Raw genomic sequence first — 14490 nt, forward strand, 5'->3', positions numbered from 1 at the left:
ACAGGGGATCTTGTTTACACAAACATCCCCAGCGCGTATCGTGCGGAGCCCCACCCCCATCTCGGATACTCAGACCACTGCTTTGTTATGGTTATTCCAGCATACAGACCGCTCATCAGATGCTCTAAACCGGTTCTTAAACAGGTGAAAACCTGGCCAGAAAAAGCTACTTCTGCTCTTCAGGACTGTTTTGAGTGCACTGACTGGGACATGTTTAGAGAGGCTGCAACCAATGGCAATTCCATCAACTTTGAGGAGTACACATCATCAGTGACCAGCTACATCAGCAAGTGCGTTGATGATGTGACCATCTCCAAGACAATCAATACATGCTCCAACCAGAAGCCTCAGTGGAGATCGTCAAGAGCACCAAATTCCTTGGTGTTCATCTTGTGGACAACCTTACCTGGTCACTCAACACCAGCTCAATCACCAAGAAAGCCCCGCAGCATCTCTACTTCTTAAGAAGGAGGAAAGCCCATCTCCCTCCCCCTATCCTGACCATGTTCTACAGAGGGATCATTGAGAGCATCCTGAGCAGCTGCATCACTGCCTGGTTTGGGAGCGGCACCGTCTCGGATCACAAGACCCTACAGAGGATAGTGAGGACAGCTGAGAAGATCATCGGAGTCTCTCTCCCCTCTATCATGGACATTTACACCACACGCTGCATCCACAAAGCAAACAGCATTGTGGACGACCACACATACCTGTCACACACACTTTTCACCTTCCTGCCATCAGGAAAACGGTTCCGAAGCATTCGGGCCGCCACATCAAGACTGTGCAACAGCTTTTTCCCGCAAGCCATCAGGCTACTTAATACACAGAAATGAAAGGGAACCCTCACACACACACACACACACATACACACACACACACACACAGAATATATGATTACATGCACATTATCAACTTGTGCTGTTAATATCATGAACAGCAGCTACGCTAATTCCTCTCCACTGCTTCTCTTTCTCTCCCCATCCCGAGGCATCCTGAGGTTTGGCCAGCTCCAGTCACGTCCCACCTCGTGAAGATTATGGACCTATGGATGATCATGGAGAAGTAGATGCCGAGTGTTTAAAGGCCCTGGCATGGAGAAGATGATGCTGGATCTATGATGATCACAAATTGTTCTGTATTGTTGAAAGATTTATGACCAAACTCTTGATGTCACCCATATGAGGATGGGTTCCCCTTTGAGTCTGGTTCCTCTCAAGGTTTCTTCCTCATATCATCTAAGGGAGTTTTTCCTTGCCACTGTCGCCACGGCTTGCTCATCAGGGACAAACGCACACCTTTCACCTTCACTGTTGTTTTCTGTAAAGCTGCTTTGAGACAATGTCTGTTGTGAAAAGCGCTATACAAATAAACTTGACTTGACTTGACTTGACACACACACACACACACACACACACACACACACACACACACACACACACACCCACACCCATTCAAATGTGTGTTATCAAACTGTACAACCTGGACTGGACTGTACAACACTTAACACACACTCATCACTCATCTCAATCCATTCCACCATCATCTATTTATTATTATTTATACTTGACTGTACTACACTCTTTAACTGCTGTTTTTTGCACCTTTCACTGTATTACTGTTTACATGCCGTCTTTTGCACCTTTGACTATTATATTGTTTACATATTGTTTATATTTTTTTTGCACATTCAACTTTATTATATTATATAATGTACTACACTGTTTACATGTTGTCTTTTGCACCTCTTGACTGCTTCTGTTTTTTTTGCACTACATTGTGTTTCTTATATTCACTCCCGGGTATAGTTTTTACAGTTCACAGTACTGTATAACCAAAGTATACAGTAGGTTTACTGGTCGGTGCTATCTTGGTTTTGTGTCTTATCTTGTGTTGTTTGTCTGCACTGTTTGCACTAGGTTGCACCTGATGCACTTTATGTTGATGCACTTTATGGAATGTTTTCTATGAGTTTGCTCACGTGCTCAGCTCTAGCAGCATTTAGTGCCTGTCTGTAGCTGAGCATACTGTTTTTATATGCAATTCTATGGTTATTTGTAAATCTGTCCTTTGGAGCAATGGTCCTACCAAGTCGATAACGTAGTGAGACATGGCTAATATCCTCTACTGGTAGTGTGCACAATATGAGGTAATGGTCTGTGATGTCATCACTCTTAGGTAAATATCTATATCAATGACGTCTGCTCTGTGGGATATTATTTAGTGTAGTGTGTGGTTGAAGCGATGAGTTGGTCTGGTGATGTTTAGTTTAACCCCAAAACAGTTTAATAAGTCCACAAATGATAGTCCTAGAGTATTATTTGCATCATATACATGAATATTAAAATCTCCTAAAGCAGCAGCACTTTATCAAAATTGATCAAGAGATCTGAAAGAAACGGTGTTGAAAAGGGGCCCTGGGGGTCTGTACACAGTGGTCAGAGCGAGAGATAGAAGGGGTTTACTATGTATATCTGAAAGTAAAAATTTAAGAACGAGCACTTCAAATGATTTCAGCCTGAAACCTAATCTTTGACTACATTAATAAGAGCATTAATTGAAGTGCTCCTTAATCTACTGTTTGTATGCAGGTTTGGCTTTGCAGAGTCCTCTGATCAAGAACTGAGTTGATGCAAGTGTTAATGTTAGTGACCGAGTGGCCTGTGCAGCAAATTCACTCCAGTCTGTATGTGAGAAATGCTGCTGGGTACACTTCGCACACCCAGGTTTCAGCACCATTCACACTTTTCATTATCGCAAAATGTTTACATGCCGTTTGTTGCTGATCTTCCGGGACTTGCTCTCTTTGCACAATATTCTGTCCAAATCCTTTGGTCACTGTTTATTTTGATTGCTGCTATTGTTGAATTGCACAATTCTGTTTACATATTTCTGTTTACATTTTTCTGCTACTGTGCACCTTATTCTGTCACGACAGGTTTTACTGGCGGAGCTATTGATGTTTTTATTTTTATATTTTGTTTATTGTGTATTGTCCTGCACTGTCCTGTGTTGTCTTGCACTGTCTTGTGTTGTCTTTTGCACTGTTTGCACCAGTTGCACACATGCACTTTATGTGGCGAGGATCTTAGTTCTTGGCCCTGTGTTCTTCTGTTCTGTGACTGTTGTTTTATGTTGTTTTATGTAGCACCTGGGTTCAGGAGGAACGTTGTTTTATTTCACTGTGTACTGCATCAGCTATATATGGTTGAAATGACAATAAAAGCTTCTTGACTTGACTTGACTTGACTTGACATCTGTCCAATTCAGCCAGTCCCGATTGCAGGTCTCACACGTTTGATGACTGGGGAGTGCTTGGGGAGCAGAAACAATGAGAGATGGTCCGATTGTCTGAAGTATGTGTGTGTGGGGGGTGACCCTGTAAGCATCAGCCATACTTGTAGAAACATGATCCAGTGTTTTGTGTCCTCTAGTGAAACAGGACACCTGCTTTTGGAATCTTGGCAGAACAGATCTTAAATTGTTCTTTAATGGCTGTGCTAGCCATAGCATCCGAGGGAACATACACTGCTATCACATCAACACATGTGAGCTCACGTGGTAAATAAAACGGGTCTGCACTTATTCAAGATCAGCAGAGCAGTGAGAAGAAACAGTTAGCAAGACAGTACACCTTGTTTTATTTAGATAAATGCATAAGCCTCCTCCTCATTCTCTCTGTGTTTGCTTTCAAGGAGTGGAAGCACTTCCCTGAATGCAACAAATAAAAGAGTCCATTGTTGTCATGGCTGAGGTCCTTCACAATCTTCCTGGCTCTGGTCCGGCACTGCGTGCTTTAGATGTCATGCAGGTCAGGGAGCTTGGTGTGGATGGTACGTTTAGCTGACCACACAACCCTCTGGAGGGCTCACCTGTCCTGCATGGTGCTGTGAAGTGATGCTTCCTGTCAGAACGCTCTCAATGGTGCAAGTGTGAAAAGTCTTTGGCACCTGAGAGGGTAGTTTAAAGTTCCTGTTCGAGCTCAGACACACTCACCCAGTTTAAGTGCAGATTAAAAACATATCTTTTTAGCAAAGCCTACACATAACACACATCACATATCATAACTTTGTGCTCCAGAACATCTGATCACATGGACATGATCAACTTGTGCTGTTAATATCATGAACAGCAGCTACGCTAATTCCTCTCTACTCCTTCTTTTTCTCTCCCCATCCCGAGACACCCTGAGGTTTGGCCAGCTCCAGTCACCTCCCACCTCGTGATGATTACGGACCTTTGAAGAAGTAGATGCCCAACTCGCAAACATCCCGAACCATCTAGAGACGTACCAGTGCCATTTGGATCCCGCTACATGTGTGGAGTTTGACATTGGACCTCCTGGAGTGTTTAAAGGCTCTGGCATGGAGAAGCTGATGCTGGATCTGTGATGATCACAAATGCTGAGCTTATAAAACTAGGAGCTACTAACCATATAGACTGTATAAGACTGCAGAAAGAACATCACTTATAATCTTATACTCCAGTGCTCATGTTAGTTCTCACTCTCCAGTGTTCTGTATTGTTGAAAAATTTATGATCAAACTTTTGATGTCACCCAAATGAGGATGGGTTCCCCTTTTGAGTCTGGTTCCTCTCAAGGTTTCTTCCTCATAACATCTAAGGGAGTTTTTCCTTCACCACAGTCGCCACGGCTGCTCATCAGGGACAAACACACACCATTCACCTTCACTGTTGATTTGTGTAAAGCTGCTTTGAGACAATGTCTGTTGTGAAAAGCGCTATACAAATAAACTTGACTTGACTTGACTTGACTTGGCTTCCTTAGGCATCTCAGATGGTACAGACACTGCCGGGCCTTCTTCACCGGGGTGTTGGTGTGACAGGACCAAGACAGGTTCTGAGATATGAACACCTAGGTAACGGAAACTGTCCACTCTCTTCACTGGGGTTCCGTTGATGTTTAGCGGTTGGTATGACTGCTCCTGCTTCATGCTGCTTTATGCTTCATGCTGAAGTCCACTATCAACTCCGGGTCTCCAGGTTTTTAATCTCCTGTAGGTAGGCCATGTCATCGTTGTTGGAGATCAGGCCCACCACAAAAGCACAAAGGTTTCGTCAGCAAACTTGATGATGGTGGTGTAGTTGGAAGTGGCCACAGTGTATATGTGTACAGTGAGTACAGCAGGGGGTTCAGAAAACAACCCTGGGGCACTCCAGTGCTGAGGGTGAGTGAGGCATGTTTGCCCATCCATATGGCTTTTGGCCTGTCTGTCAGGAAGTTGGAGAGCCATTGACACAGTCTCAGTACCTCCAAATTAGAGGTGAGTGTGGAGGGAATTATGGTGTTGAATGCTGAACTGTAGTCCACAAACAGCATTTTTGCACAATTCCCTTTTCTGCAGTCTAGGTGGCTCATCATAGTGTGGAGAAGATGAGCAATGGCGTCCTCAGTAGAGCGGTTCTGCCCTGGTAGGCAAACTGTAGTGGATCCAGTGTGTCTGGTAGTGATGCAGTGATGAAGTCACTGACCAGTCTTTCAAATCACTTACATTTACATTTGTTGCATTTAGCAGACGCCTTTATCCAGAGCGACGTACAAAAGTGCTTTGAGTCTCTAGCAATGAATAAATCTACACTGGTATGCAAGATTACAAACATAATATAATTATAACTCTTGGATTCTACAAAGCAAACTTGAAAAGTGCTAATTTAAGTGTTTCAGGAAGAGGTAGGTCTTTAGAAGATAGACAGGGACTCCGCTGTACGGACATCTAGGGGAAGTTCATTCCACCACCTCGGTGCCAGAACAGAGAAGAGCCTTGAAGTATACTTATCTGTCATTCTGAGAGAAAGTGGTACCAGTCGAGCAGTGCTGGAGGATCTCAGACAGCGTGGTGAAGTGTGAGATGTGATTAGCTCTCTGAGGTAAGATGGGTCTGGTCCATTTTTGGCTTTGTAGGCAAGCATCAGTGTGAATCTAATACGTGCAGCTACTGGAAGCCAGTGAAGGGAGCTCAGCAGTGGGGTGGTGTGGGAGAACTTGGGCAGATTAAACTGCTTGGGCACTTCATCACTACTGAGGTCAGGGCTACAGGGTGGAAGTCGTTGAGGCAGGCTAGCTGGGGATTCTTTGGGACAGGAAAAATGGAGGACTGTTTGAAGCATGAGGGGACAACAGTGTTCCAGGGAGAGGTTGAATATCTCAGCGAATACCGGTGCTAGTTGGTCAGCACAGGCTTGCAGAACCCGACCTGTGATGCCATCTGGTCCTGCTGCCTTCCTGGTATTCACTCCCCTAAATGCCCTCCTCACGTCATGCTCCAAGATGGTGAACGTGTTTACCTCTCCGGCTCTCCCAGTGTGCATGCTGTTTGTGCCGCTAGCGCTGCTAGTGTGGTTAGCTGCAGCCTCGAACCAAGCATAAAAGATGTTTAGCTCGTCTGCCAGAGAAGCGTCCGCATTCCCCATTCTAGAAGATGTTGTTCTATAGACTGTGATGTCTATACCACAGGCTCCAAGAGTCACCATGTTGGAACTATGACTCTAGTTTCCTCAGGTAGCACCGCTTTGCTTCCTTCACCGCTCTGCGCACACTGCAAGATACAGCCTTGTACTCGTCCATGTCCCCGGTGGAGAGCCCCGTGTTTTAGGCAACGGAGCAGGATCCCAAAGCATTGCGGATGGTTCTGTCCACCCATGGCTTCTGGTTGGGAAACGTTCTGATGGTGGTTTTCTGCACCATATCATCTGCTTGTTTCCCAATGAATCCCACAACCGCTTCAGTAAACATGTTGATGTCATCAGAACTGCGTCTAAACATGTCCCAGTCTGCGTCATCTGAAGCGTCTTGCAGAGTGGCCACCGATTGGTCAGTCCAGTGCGCGACCTCCCTTTGAACCGGAGCTTCCTGTTTCAGCCTTTGTTTGTATAAAGGCATTAGGAAGATGGTGGCATGGTCCGATTTCCCAAACGGTGGACGTGACTTTGCATTGTAACTGTTTTTAAATGAGTGTGTGTGTAGCAGTGGTCCAGTGTCCTTTCACCCCTGGTGGGGAAGGTGAAGTGCTGCTGAAGTGCCACCCTCTCTCAGAATGAGAGGTAAGTACACATCAAGGCTCTTCTCTGTTCTGGCACCGAGGTGGTGGAATGAACTTCCCCTAGTCTTTAAGCAACAATTGAAGACCTACCTCTTCCTGAAACACTTAACTTAGCACTTTTCAAGTTTGTAGAATTCAAGAGTTATATTTATATTAAGTTTGTAATCTTTTGTACCAGTGTAGATTTATTAATTACTAGAGACTCGAAGAACTTTTGTACGTCGCTCTGGATAAGGGCGTCTGCTGAATGCCGCAAATGTAAATGTAAATGATAGTTCGGTAGTGCGTGCTTGAGGTTGGCACTGTTAAAGTCTCCCACCACAATGAGTACAGCGTCCCGATGCTGTGTTTGGTGTCTCATGTAAGTCCCATATAGCTGTGTCCGTTTCTGCTTTAGGTGGAATATAAACGGCACTGTGTATGACTGAGCTGAATTCTCGAGGTAGAGAAAAGTGCCAGCATTTGGTGTGCAGGAACGTGAATGGGAAACAATGCTCACGCTGTCGCACCAGTGGTTGTTTACCATCAGACACACTCCACCTCCCCTTCCCTGACTCCAGTGTTATGTCCATGCGGTAAACCGAGAAAAACTGGTCCCGCTGGGTTCAGCCATGTCTTGGTGAAGCAGAGAAGGTTGCAGTCCCGCATGTCCCTCTGGAACTTGACCCTTACCCTGAGGTCGTCGAGCTTCTTTTCCAGTGACTGGATATTGGCTAACAGGATACTAGGTAATGTAGCATGGTGTGCACATTCCCTCATCCTGTTCCTAATTTCCCTCGCGGACGCTGGTACGGGTCGCATCCTTTGTTCATCCTCAGGATCTCGCTCGGCCAGCATGGGTCCAGGTTTAAAAATGGTGAAAGGTGAGTTGAATTTACACCAATAGATATAAGAGTGGCTCTGTCATATCTAATGATGACCATCTTGTTTAAATAGAACGGTATCTATGTAAATAAAAATAGAAAATAAACAAAAAAAGTCAAAGCATAGCTGGAGCAGTCACGACAGCAGCCGACCTCACCTGCGCAATCTTGTTCTTACCCATGCATGCTGCTTCTTTATCAGCCCTGACAATGGTGCGCCCCTCAAGCTCCAGCGCGCTGTTTGGATGCCAATGTTGAGGCAAGTTTCTGAGAAGACAATGATATTGCAGTCCGTAATCAGTCTCTGTGTGAGGGTCCAGATCCTGACCTAATTTTTCAGGGACTGAACATTAGCGAGAAAAATACTAGGACGTACTGGTCAATGTAGGTTTAGCCTTAGCTTAGCCCAGTGTCCTCCGCATTTTTCTAGTCTCTTTTTGTGGTTTTTGCAACTACGCCGGACAGTTCCGGGTAGGGATAAAGGGCTCACTGTGTTGCAGCTTCCTTATTACTTATAAGCCGCCTTGGGTGGTTCCATAAAATTCCGGAGTAAGAACGGGAGCTTTGAGGATGGATTGGACTGTACAAGCCACCGGCTTGTAGTTGATGTCAACAGTCTCCTACACTGACTAAGGAATACAGTTCGCTTTTGATCATCATCACTGTACCCCGCAACATTGTATACCTGCCACAAATGGACATTCGGTGTAACCCAGATGAGGATGGGTTCCCTCTTGAGTCTGGTTCCTCTCAAGGTTTCTTCCTTATGCCATCTCGGGGAGTTTTTCCTTGCCACAGTCGCCACCGGCTTGCTCATCAGGGACAAACTTACTCATAAAGAACATATTTATTTTTAATCACCGCATTATCTGTGTAAAGCTGCTTTGAGACAATGTTCATTGTTAAAAGCCCTATACAAATAAAAATGAATTGAATTGAATTATACTTATACTAGTTCATGCTTTTGTTACTTCTAGATTAGACTACTGTAACGCTTTACTGTCTGGGTGTGCGAATAAGTGCATAAATAAGCTTCAGTTAGTTCAGAATGCAGCAGCAAGTGTCCTCACTAGATCTAGGAAATATGACCACATCACCTCTGTTTTAATCAGTCTACACTGGCTCCCAATTAAATGTCGCATTGATTATAAAATACTACTACTGACGTATAAAGCACTTAACGGTCTCGCACCGCAGTATCTGAGTGAACTTCTGTACCAGTATGATCCTCCACGCCTACTTAGATCAAAAGGTGCTGGCTATCTGTTGGTTCCTCAAATAATGAAGACTCCAGCAGGGGGCAGATCTTTCTCTTATGAAGCCCCACAGTTATGGAACAGCATTCCAACCAGTGTTCGGGACTCAGACACAGTCTCAGTGTTCAAGTCGAGGTTGAAAACTTATTTATTTAGTCAAGCCTTTTATCAGTAGATTTTTTTTTTCTTAGGTAAAGGCTCAGATCTGGAGGGAGCATGGATATAGAGTGTTTGGTGAACTGGTATATTTGTATGCTGTCGTCCCCTCACATTCACACGTTCACTCAGGTTTGTTGACGGTGGTGTGGTGGGTCGTCTCTTATCCCAGAGATCCCTCATGTCTGTGTTACCTTCTGGTTCTCCCTTTTAGTTATGCTGCCATAGCCCAAACTGCACAGTGACATTAACTTTCATACACCAATAGGAACAATTAATAATCCATATCCTTCTCTTCTTGTCACCCTCTTCTCTCTCTCTCTCTCTCTCTCTCTCTCTCTCTCTCTCTCTCTCTCTCTCTCTCTCTCTCAGTCGAGTCATGCTCCTGAGGCTCCAGTGACCACTGTTCCTGCCCCTCTCCCCTCCGTGGATCTTCACACTTCTGTGCAGCTTGGGACGGTCTCTCATCAACACCTTGGGTGGTTCCATGTAATTCCGGAGAAGAACGGGTGCTTTGAGGATGAATTGGACTGTAGTTAATGTCAACAGTCTGCTACACTGACTCAGGAATACAGTTCGCTTCTGATCATCATCACTGTAGCCCACAACATTGTATATCTGCTTCAAATGGACATTTGGTGCAACCCAGATGAGGATGGGTTCCCTCTTGAGTCTGGTTCCTCTCAAGGTTTCTTCCTTATGCCATCTCGGGGAGTTTTTCCTTGCCACAGTTGCTCATTAAGGACAAACATACTTACAAAGAAAATATTTACGTTTAATCACCACATTATCTGTGTAAAGCTGCTTTGAGACAATGTTCATTGTTAAAAGCGCTAAACAAATAAAAATGAATTGAATTGAATTGAATTAGCTCCAGTGGTATCTGGTCAAAAAGTGAAAATTAAGTCCGAAACAGAGTTTGTGCAGAATATACAAAAGTGACTGTCTGTCAAATGTTATACTTGCATAACCGAATAGCGCGAGCACACAGGAGAATAGTGCATAAATAAGCACAAATACGGCAAATCTGGAGAGATGCTAAGCCTCGCGATGTGTATGCGCCGCCATCTTGGTCTCAAAAAAAAAAAAAATAAATTAAATAAATAAATTATATATACAGTATATATATATATATATATATATATATATATATATATATATATATATATATATATATATATATATATATATATATATATATATATAAAATCATGCACTACAATAAATACAGAATACATAAGGTGCAATATCATCACAAATATATACATCACTCATACACTTACAAGATCACACCCACCTTTATATGAGTCGTCTTCAATTGGCTGTTTAAAAGCTGTGATGTCACTAAATGTGCAAAGGAAAAGCACCACTTCCTCCTGTTCATTCCGTATGGGAGCAATTTTCACAAAGAACCACACTGGTGTTCCTGTCTCACACACACACACACACACACACACACATCACAACAAAACAGATATTGTGAAATCAACATTTACAAACCAGATTCCAAAAAAGTTGGGACACTGTACAAATAAAAACAGAATGTGAATAAAAACAGAATGCAATGATGCAATGTTTCAAATCAATTGTTTAAACTGAGAAAATGTATAATTTTAAGGGACAAATAAGTTGAAATTGCTATGAAATTTTCAATTTCGACACATCTAAAAAAGTTGGGACAAGGCCATGTTTACCACTGTGTGGCGTCCTCTCTTCTCTTTATAACAGTCTGCAAATGTCTGGGGACCGAGGATACAAGTTGCTCAAGTTTAAGAATACGAATGTTGTCCCATTCTTCTAGTTGCTCAACTTTCTTAGGTCTTCTTTGTCGCATCTTCCTCTTTATGATGCACCAAATGTTTTCTATGGGTGAAAGACCTGCACTGCAGGCTGGCCATTTCCGTACTCGGATCCTTTTTCTACACAGCCATGATGTTGTAATTGATGCAGTATGTGGTCTGGCATTGTCATGTTGGGAAATGCAAGGTCTTCCCTGAAAGAGACGACGTCTAGATTGAGCATATGTTGTTCTAGAACTTGGATATACTTTTCAGCATTGATGGTGCCTTTCCAGATGTGTAAGCTGCCCATGCCACCCACACTCATGCAACCTCCATACCATCAGAGATGCAGACTTCTGAACTGAGCGCTGAGAACAACTTGGGTTGTCATTATCCTCTTTAGTATGGATGACACAGAATCCCAGTTTTCCAAAAAGAACTTCAAATTTTGATTCGTCTGACCGGAGAACAGTTTTCCACTTTGCCACAGTCCATTTTAAATGAGCCTTGGCCCTGAGAAAACACCTGCGCTACTGGATCATGTTTAGATATGGCTTCTTTTTTTTTTTTCTTTTTTGGCCCATGTTGTGATTTCCATTACAGTAGCATTCCTGTATGTGATGCAGTGCCGTCTAAGGGCCCGAAGATCACGGGCATCCAGTATGGCTTTCCTTAACCCTTACGCACAGAGATTGTTCCAGATTCTCTGAATCCTTGGATGATATTATGCACTTTAGATGATGATAACTTTAAACTCTGGAGACACTGCCACTCTGAGAGGCTCTTTTTATACCCAATCATTTTGCCAATTAACCTAATAAGTTGCAAATTGATCCTTCAGCTGTTCCTTATATGTATATTTAACTTTTCCGGCCTCTAATTGCTACCTGTATGTATTTTTCAAATGTGTAGCTCTCATGAAATCCAAAATGAGCCAATATTTGGCATGACATTTCAAAATGTCTCACTTTCAATATTTGATATTTTATCTATATTCTATTGTGAATAAAATATAAGTTTATGAGGTTTGTAAATTATTGCATTACTTTTTTATTCACAATTTGTACAGAGTCTTTTTTGGAATCGTGTTTGTAAAAAAGTTTGCAAAACTCTAATTTGAGCAATAATAGGTAATGTTCCAATTAGATTCTGCTAATTGAGCTTCATTGAAAGGCTTTGGAAATGCGCCCGAGTGTTCATGCGCTCAAATAATGTGTGTAATCAGTAACAAATTGGATGCTGGCCTTCATCGGCAGAGTAGAGCATCGTGCCAGCTCATGAGGTTCGCAGATAGACCTTGCAGATGGTTTCAAGACCGGCTTGTCCCTATCTCCGACCTCACCTGCTTGTTCCAGCGCTCGCTCACAGGCTTTGGAACCACACCTTTCGACGGATTCTTTCATCTATGTTAAGCACATCCAGCTCTGTGATAGCGAAGTCGAGGAGCTTATGGATATTACTTGGTATATCAGCAGAAAGTGCCTCCATCCAGTAAATTGGATGAGCGCTTTCTGACACCGGTGTGGCAACCTCCGTGTTGGGGTGTCCCGTTCTTTCCCGACCTGCACACTGTCTATGTCATGAGCTAAGCCTTTGTTTGCCGACCCCTGTACCCCCAGCTTGACAGTGTATTCTTATGTCATGGGGCGGAAAAAAAATGGGTATGCCGTGGGTTGAAGAGACGCTTGCCAGCTATCTCTCCCCCAGGATAGCCTCCTCCCTTAAGACCCGGACACTACCCATGAAGCCCAGACGCAATACATCGGTTGTGGGTAAATCTCATGCTTTGGCAGGTCAAGCCGCTGTGTCCCTGCACACCACGACGGTGTTACAGGCGTATCAGGCTGACCTGCTGCATGAGCTGGTTCTGGTAGGTGCCCCAAGCGGCCATGTTCACACGCTCCGGCGCACTGCGGATGTGGCTCTCAGAGCCATCAAAGAGACCGCTAGGGCCATTGGCCAGACTATGGCTGCCCTGGTGTCTACAGAGAGGCACCTGTGGCTCACTCTGTCAGAAATGTCTGATAGTGACAGAGCCATACTGCTGGATGCCATACTAACTTCTTCTGTCCTCTTTGGCGATTCCGTTAACGCGGTGGTCTAGAGGTTTTAGGAAAGTAAGAAACAGGCGGTGGCATTCCAGTGATACCTCCCATGCCACTCACATGGGGCTGCTCAACTTTCACTCCCCTTTGAGGGATCCTTCACGGTGCTCGGTGTAGAAGCCCCGTAAGGTGACAGATCTGAGGATTGTCATCTTTAACAAGAAGGCTTCAACAAAAAAGTCCTGACACAGAGTCCAGACGTGTCCCAGTGGGTTTTGCGCACAGTAGTGCGAGGTTACCCGATTCAGTTCGGATCTCCTCCACCCCGTTTCCACTGGATACTTCCCACCTTGGGAAACCAGCAGGCTCTGGTCATGGAACAAGAAGTAAACACTCTCCTGAGGAAGAAGGCCATCAAGGTGGTCCCTCCATCAGAACAAAAGTCTGTGTTCTACAGCCGGACTTCATAGTTCCCAAAAAGGACAGAGGGTTGCATCCTAGCTTGGATCTACGTCAGCTGAACTACTCATTCATAAGACTCAGGTTCAAGATGCTGACCCTCAAGCAGGTCATGTCTCAAATCAGATTCAAGGACTGGTTTGTAACGGTAGATCTAAAGTATGTGTACTTTCATGTATCCATCATGTATCCATATTTCCCCCTCGACTGGAGTTGTGGAAGCTGTGGCCCCAGAGCTCCCTCCACAAGGATGTCGAATGCCGGCAGATGGTGTCTGATCTGGTAAACAGCACCAGCTTGACTCAGTGCTGGAGTTTCTCCAGGGACAGTTCGTCAATGGGTTGGCTCCATCCACCCTGAAAGTCTACACGTCTGCCATTTTGGTGTATCACGCCCTTATAGCAGGGCAATCTTTGGGCAAAGACCCTCTTGTAACATGTTTTCTTCATGGCACCCGGAGGCGGAGGCCTTCGGTACGACCTAGAGTTCATGGGGAGGACCTGGGCTCTTTTGGTGGGCTCTGTCTGAGCCCCCCTTCAAGCCTCTAGCTAAGGTATCTTGGAGTCACCTTTCCATCAAGACCATGTTTTTGTTGGCTATTTGATCTATAAAGAGAGTACAATACCTGCAGGCCCTTTTTGTGTCCCGTTCCTCCCTGGAGTTCACTCCAGGTATGGCCAGTTTCGTCCTAGCTGTGCTTATACACACTAGGGACTGGTCAGTCTGGCATGATTGCACACTCGTTCCCAAAGCATTTTGACACAGCTCGAGTTCCACCACTGCCTTCTCCTTTACAGAAGCTGACACCGGCTTCACTCCATGTGCGTTTTATACTTTCTGGTTGTGATGCCACCCCACCGGTGATGGCC

At 44.5% G+C, this 14490-nt stretch overlaps 1 protein-coding gene and 1 long non-coding RNA gene across 3 annotated transcripts in view; one reads left to right on the forward strand and one right to left on the reverse strand.

Moving 5' to 3' along the window:
- Positions 1–4770, forward strand: part of LOC310727965 — a 60864-nt gene extending 56094 nt beyond the window's left edge. The window contains exon 2 of the long non-coding RNA XR_014534139.1: positions 4603–4770. This is a non-coding gene — a long non-coding RNA (uncharacterized lncRNA). The remainder of the gene's footprint in view (positions 1–4602) is intronic.
- kcnh1a (potassium voltage-gated channel, subfamily H (eag-related), member 1a) overlaps positions 1–14490 on the reverse strand; it is a 121481-nt gene that overhangs the window by 86681 nt on the left and 20310 nt on the right. For both annotated transcript variants that reach the window (XM_083544593.1, XM_083544594.1), the window contains exon 4: positions 10634–10762. In XM_083544593.1, the coding sequence (XP_083400719.1) occupies positions 10634–10762 (129 nt within the window). The remainder of the gene's footprint in view (positions 1–10633; positions 10763–14490) is intronic.

This window comes from Silurus aristotelis, assembly GCF_946808225.1.
Source record: "Silurus aristotelis genome assembly, chromosome: 6".
In the NCBI taxonomy this organism is placed as follows: domain Eukaryota; kingdom Metazoa; phylum Chordata; class Actinopteri; order Siluriformes; family Siluridae; genus Silurus; species Silurus aristotelis.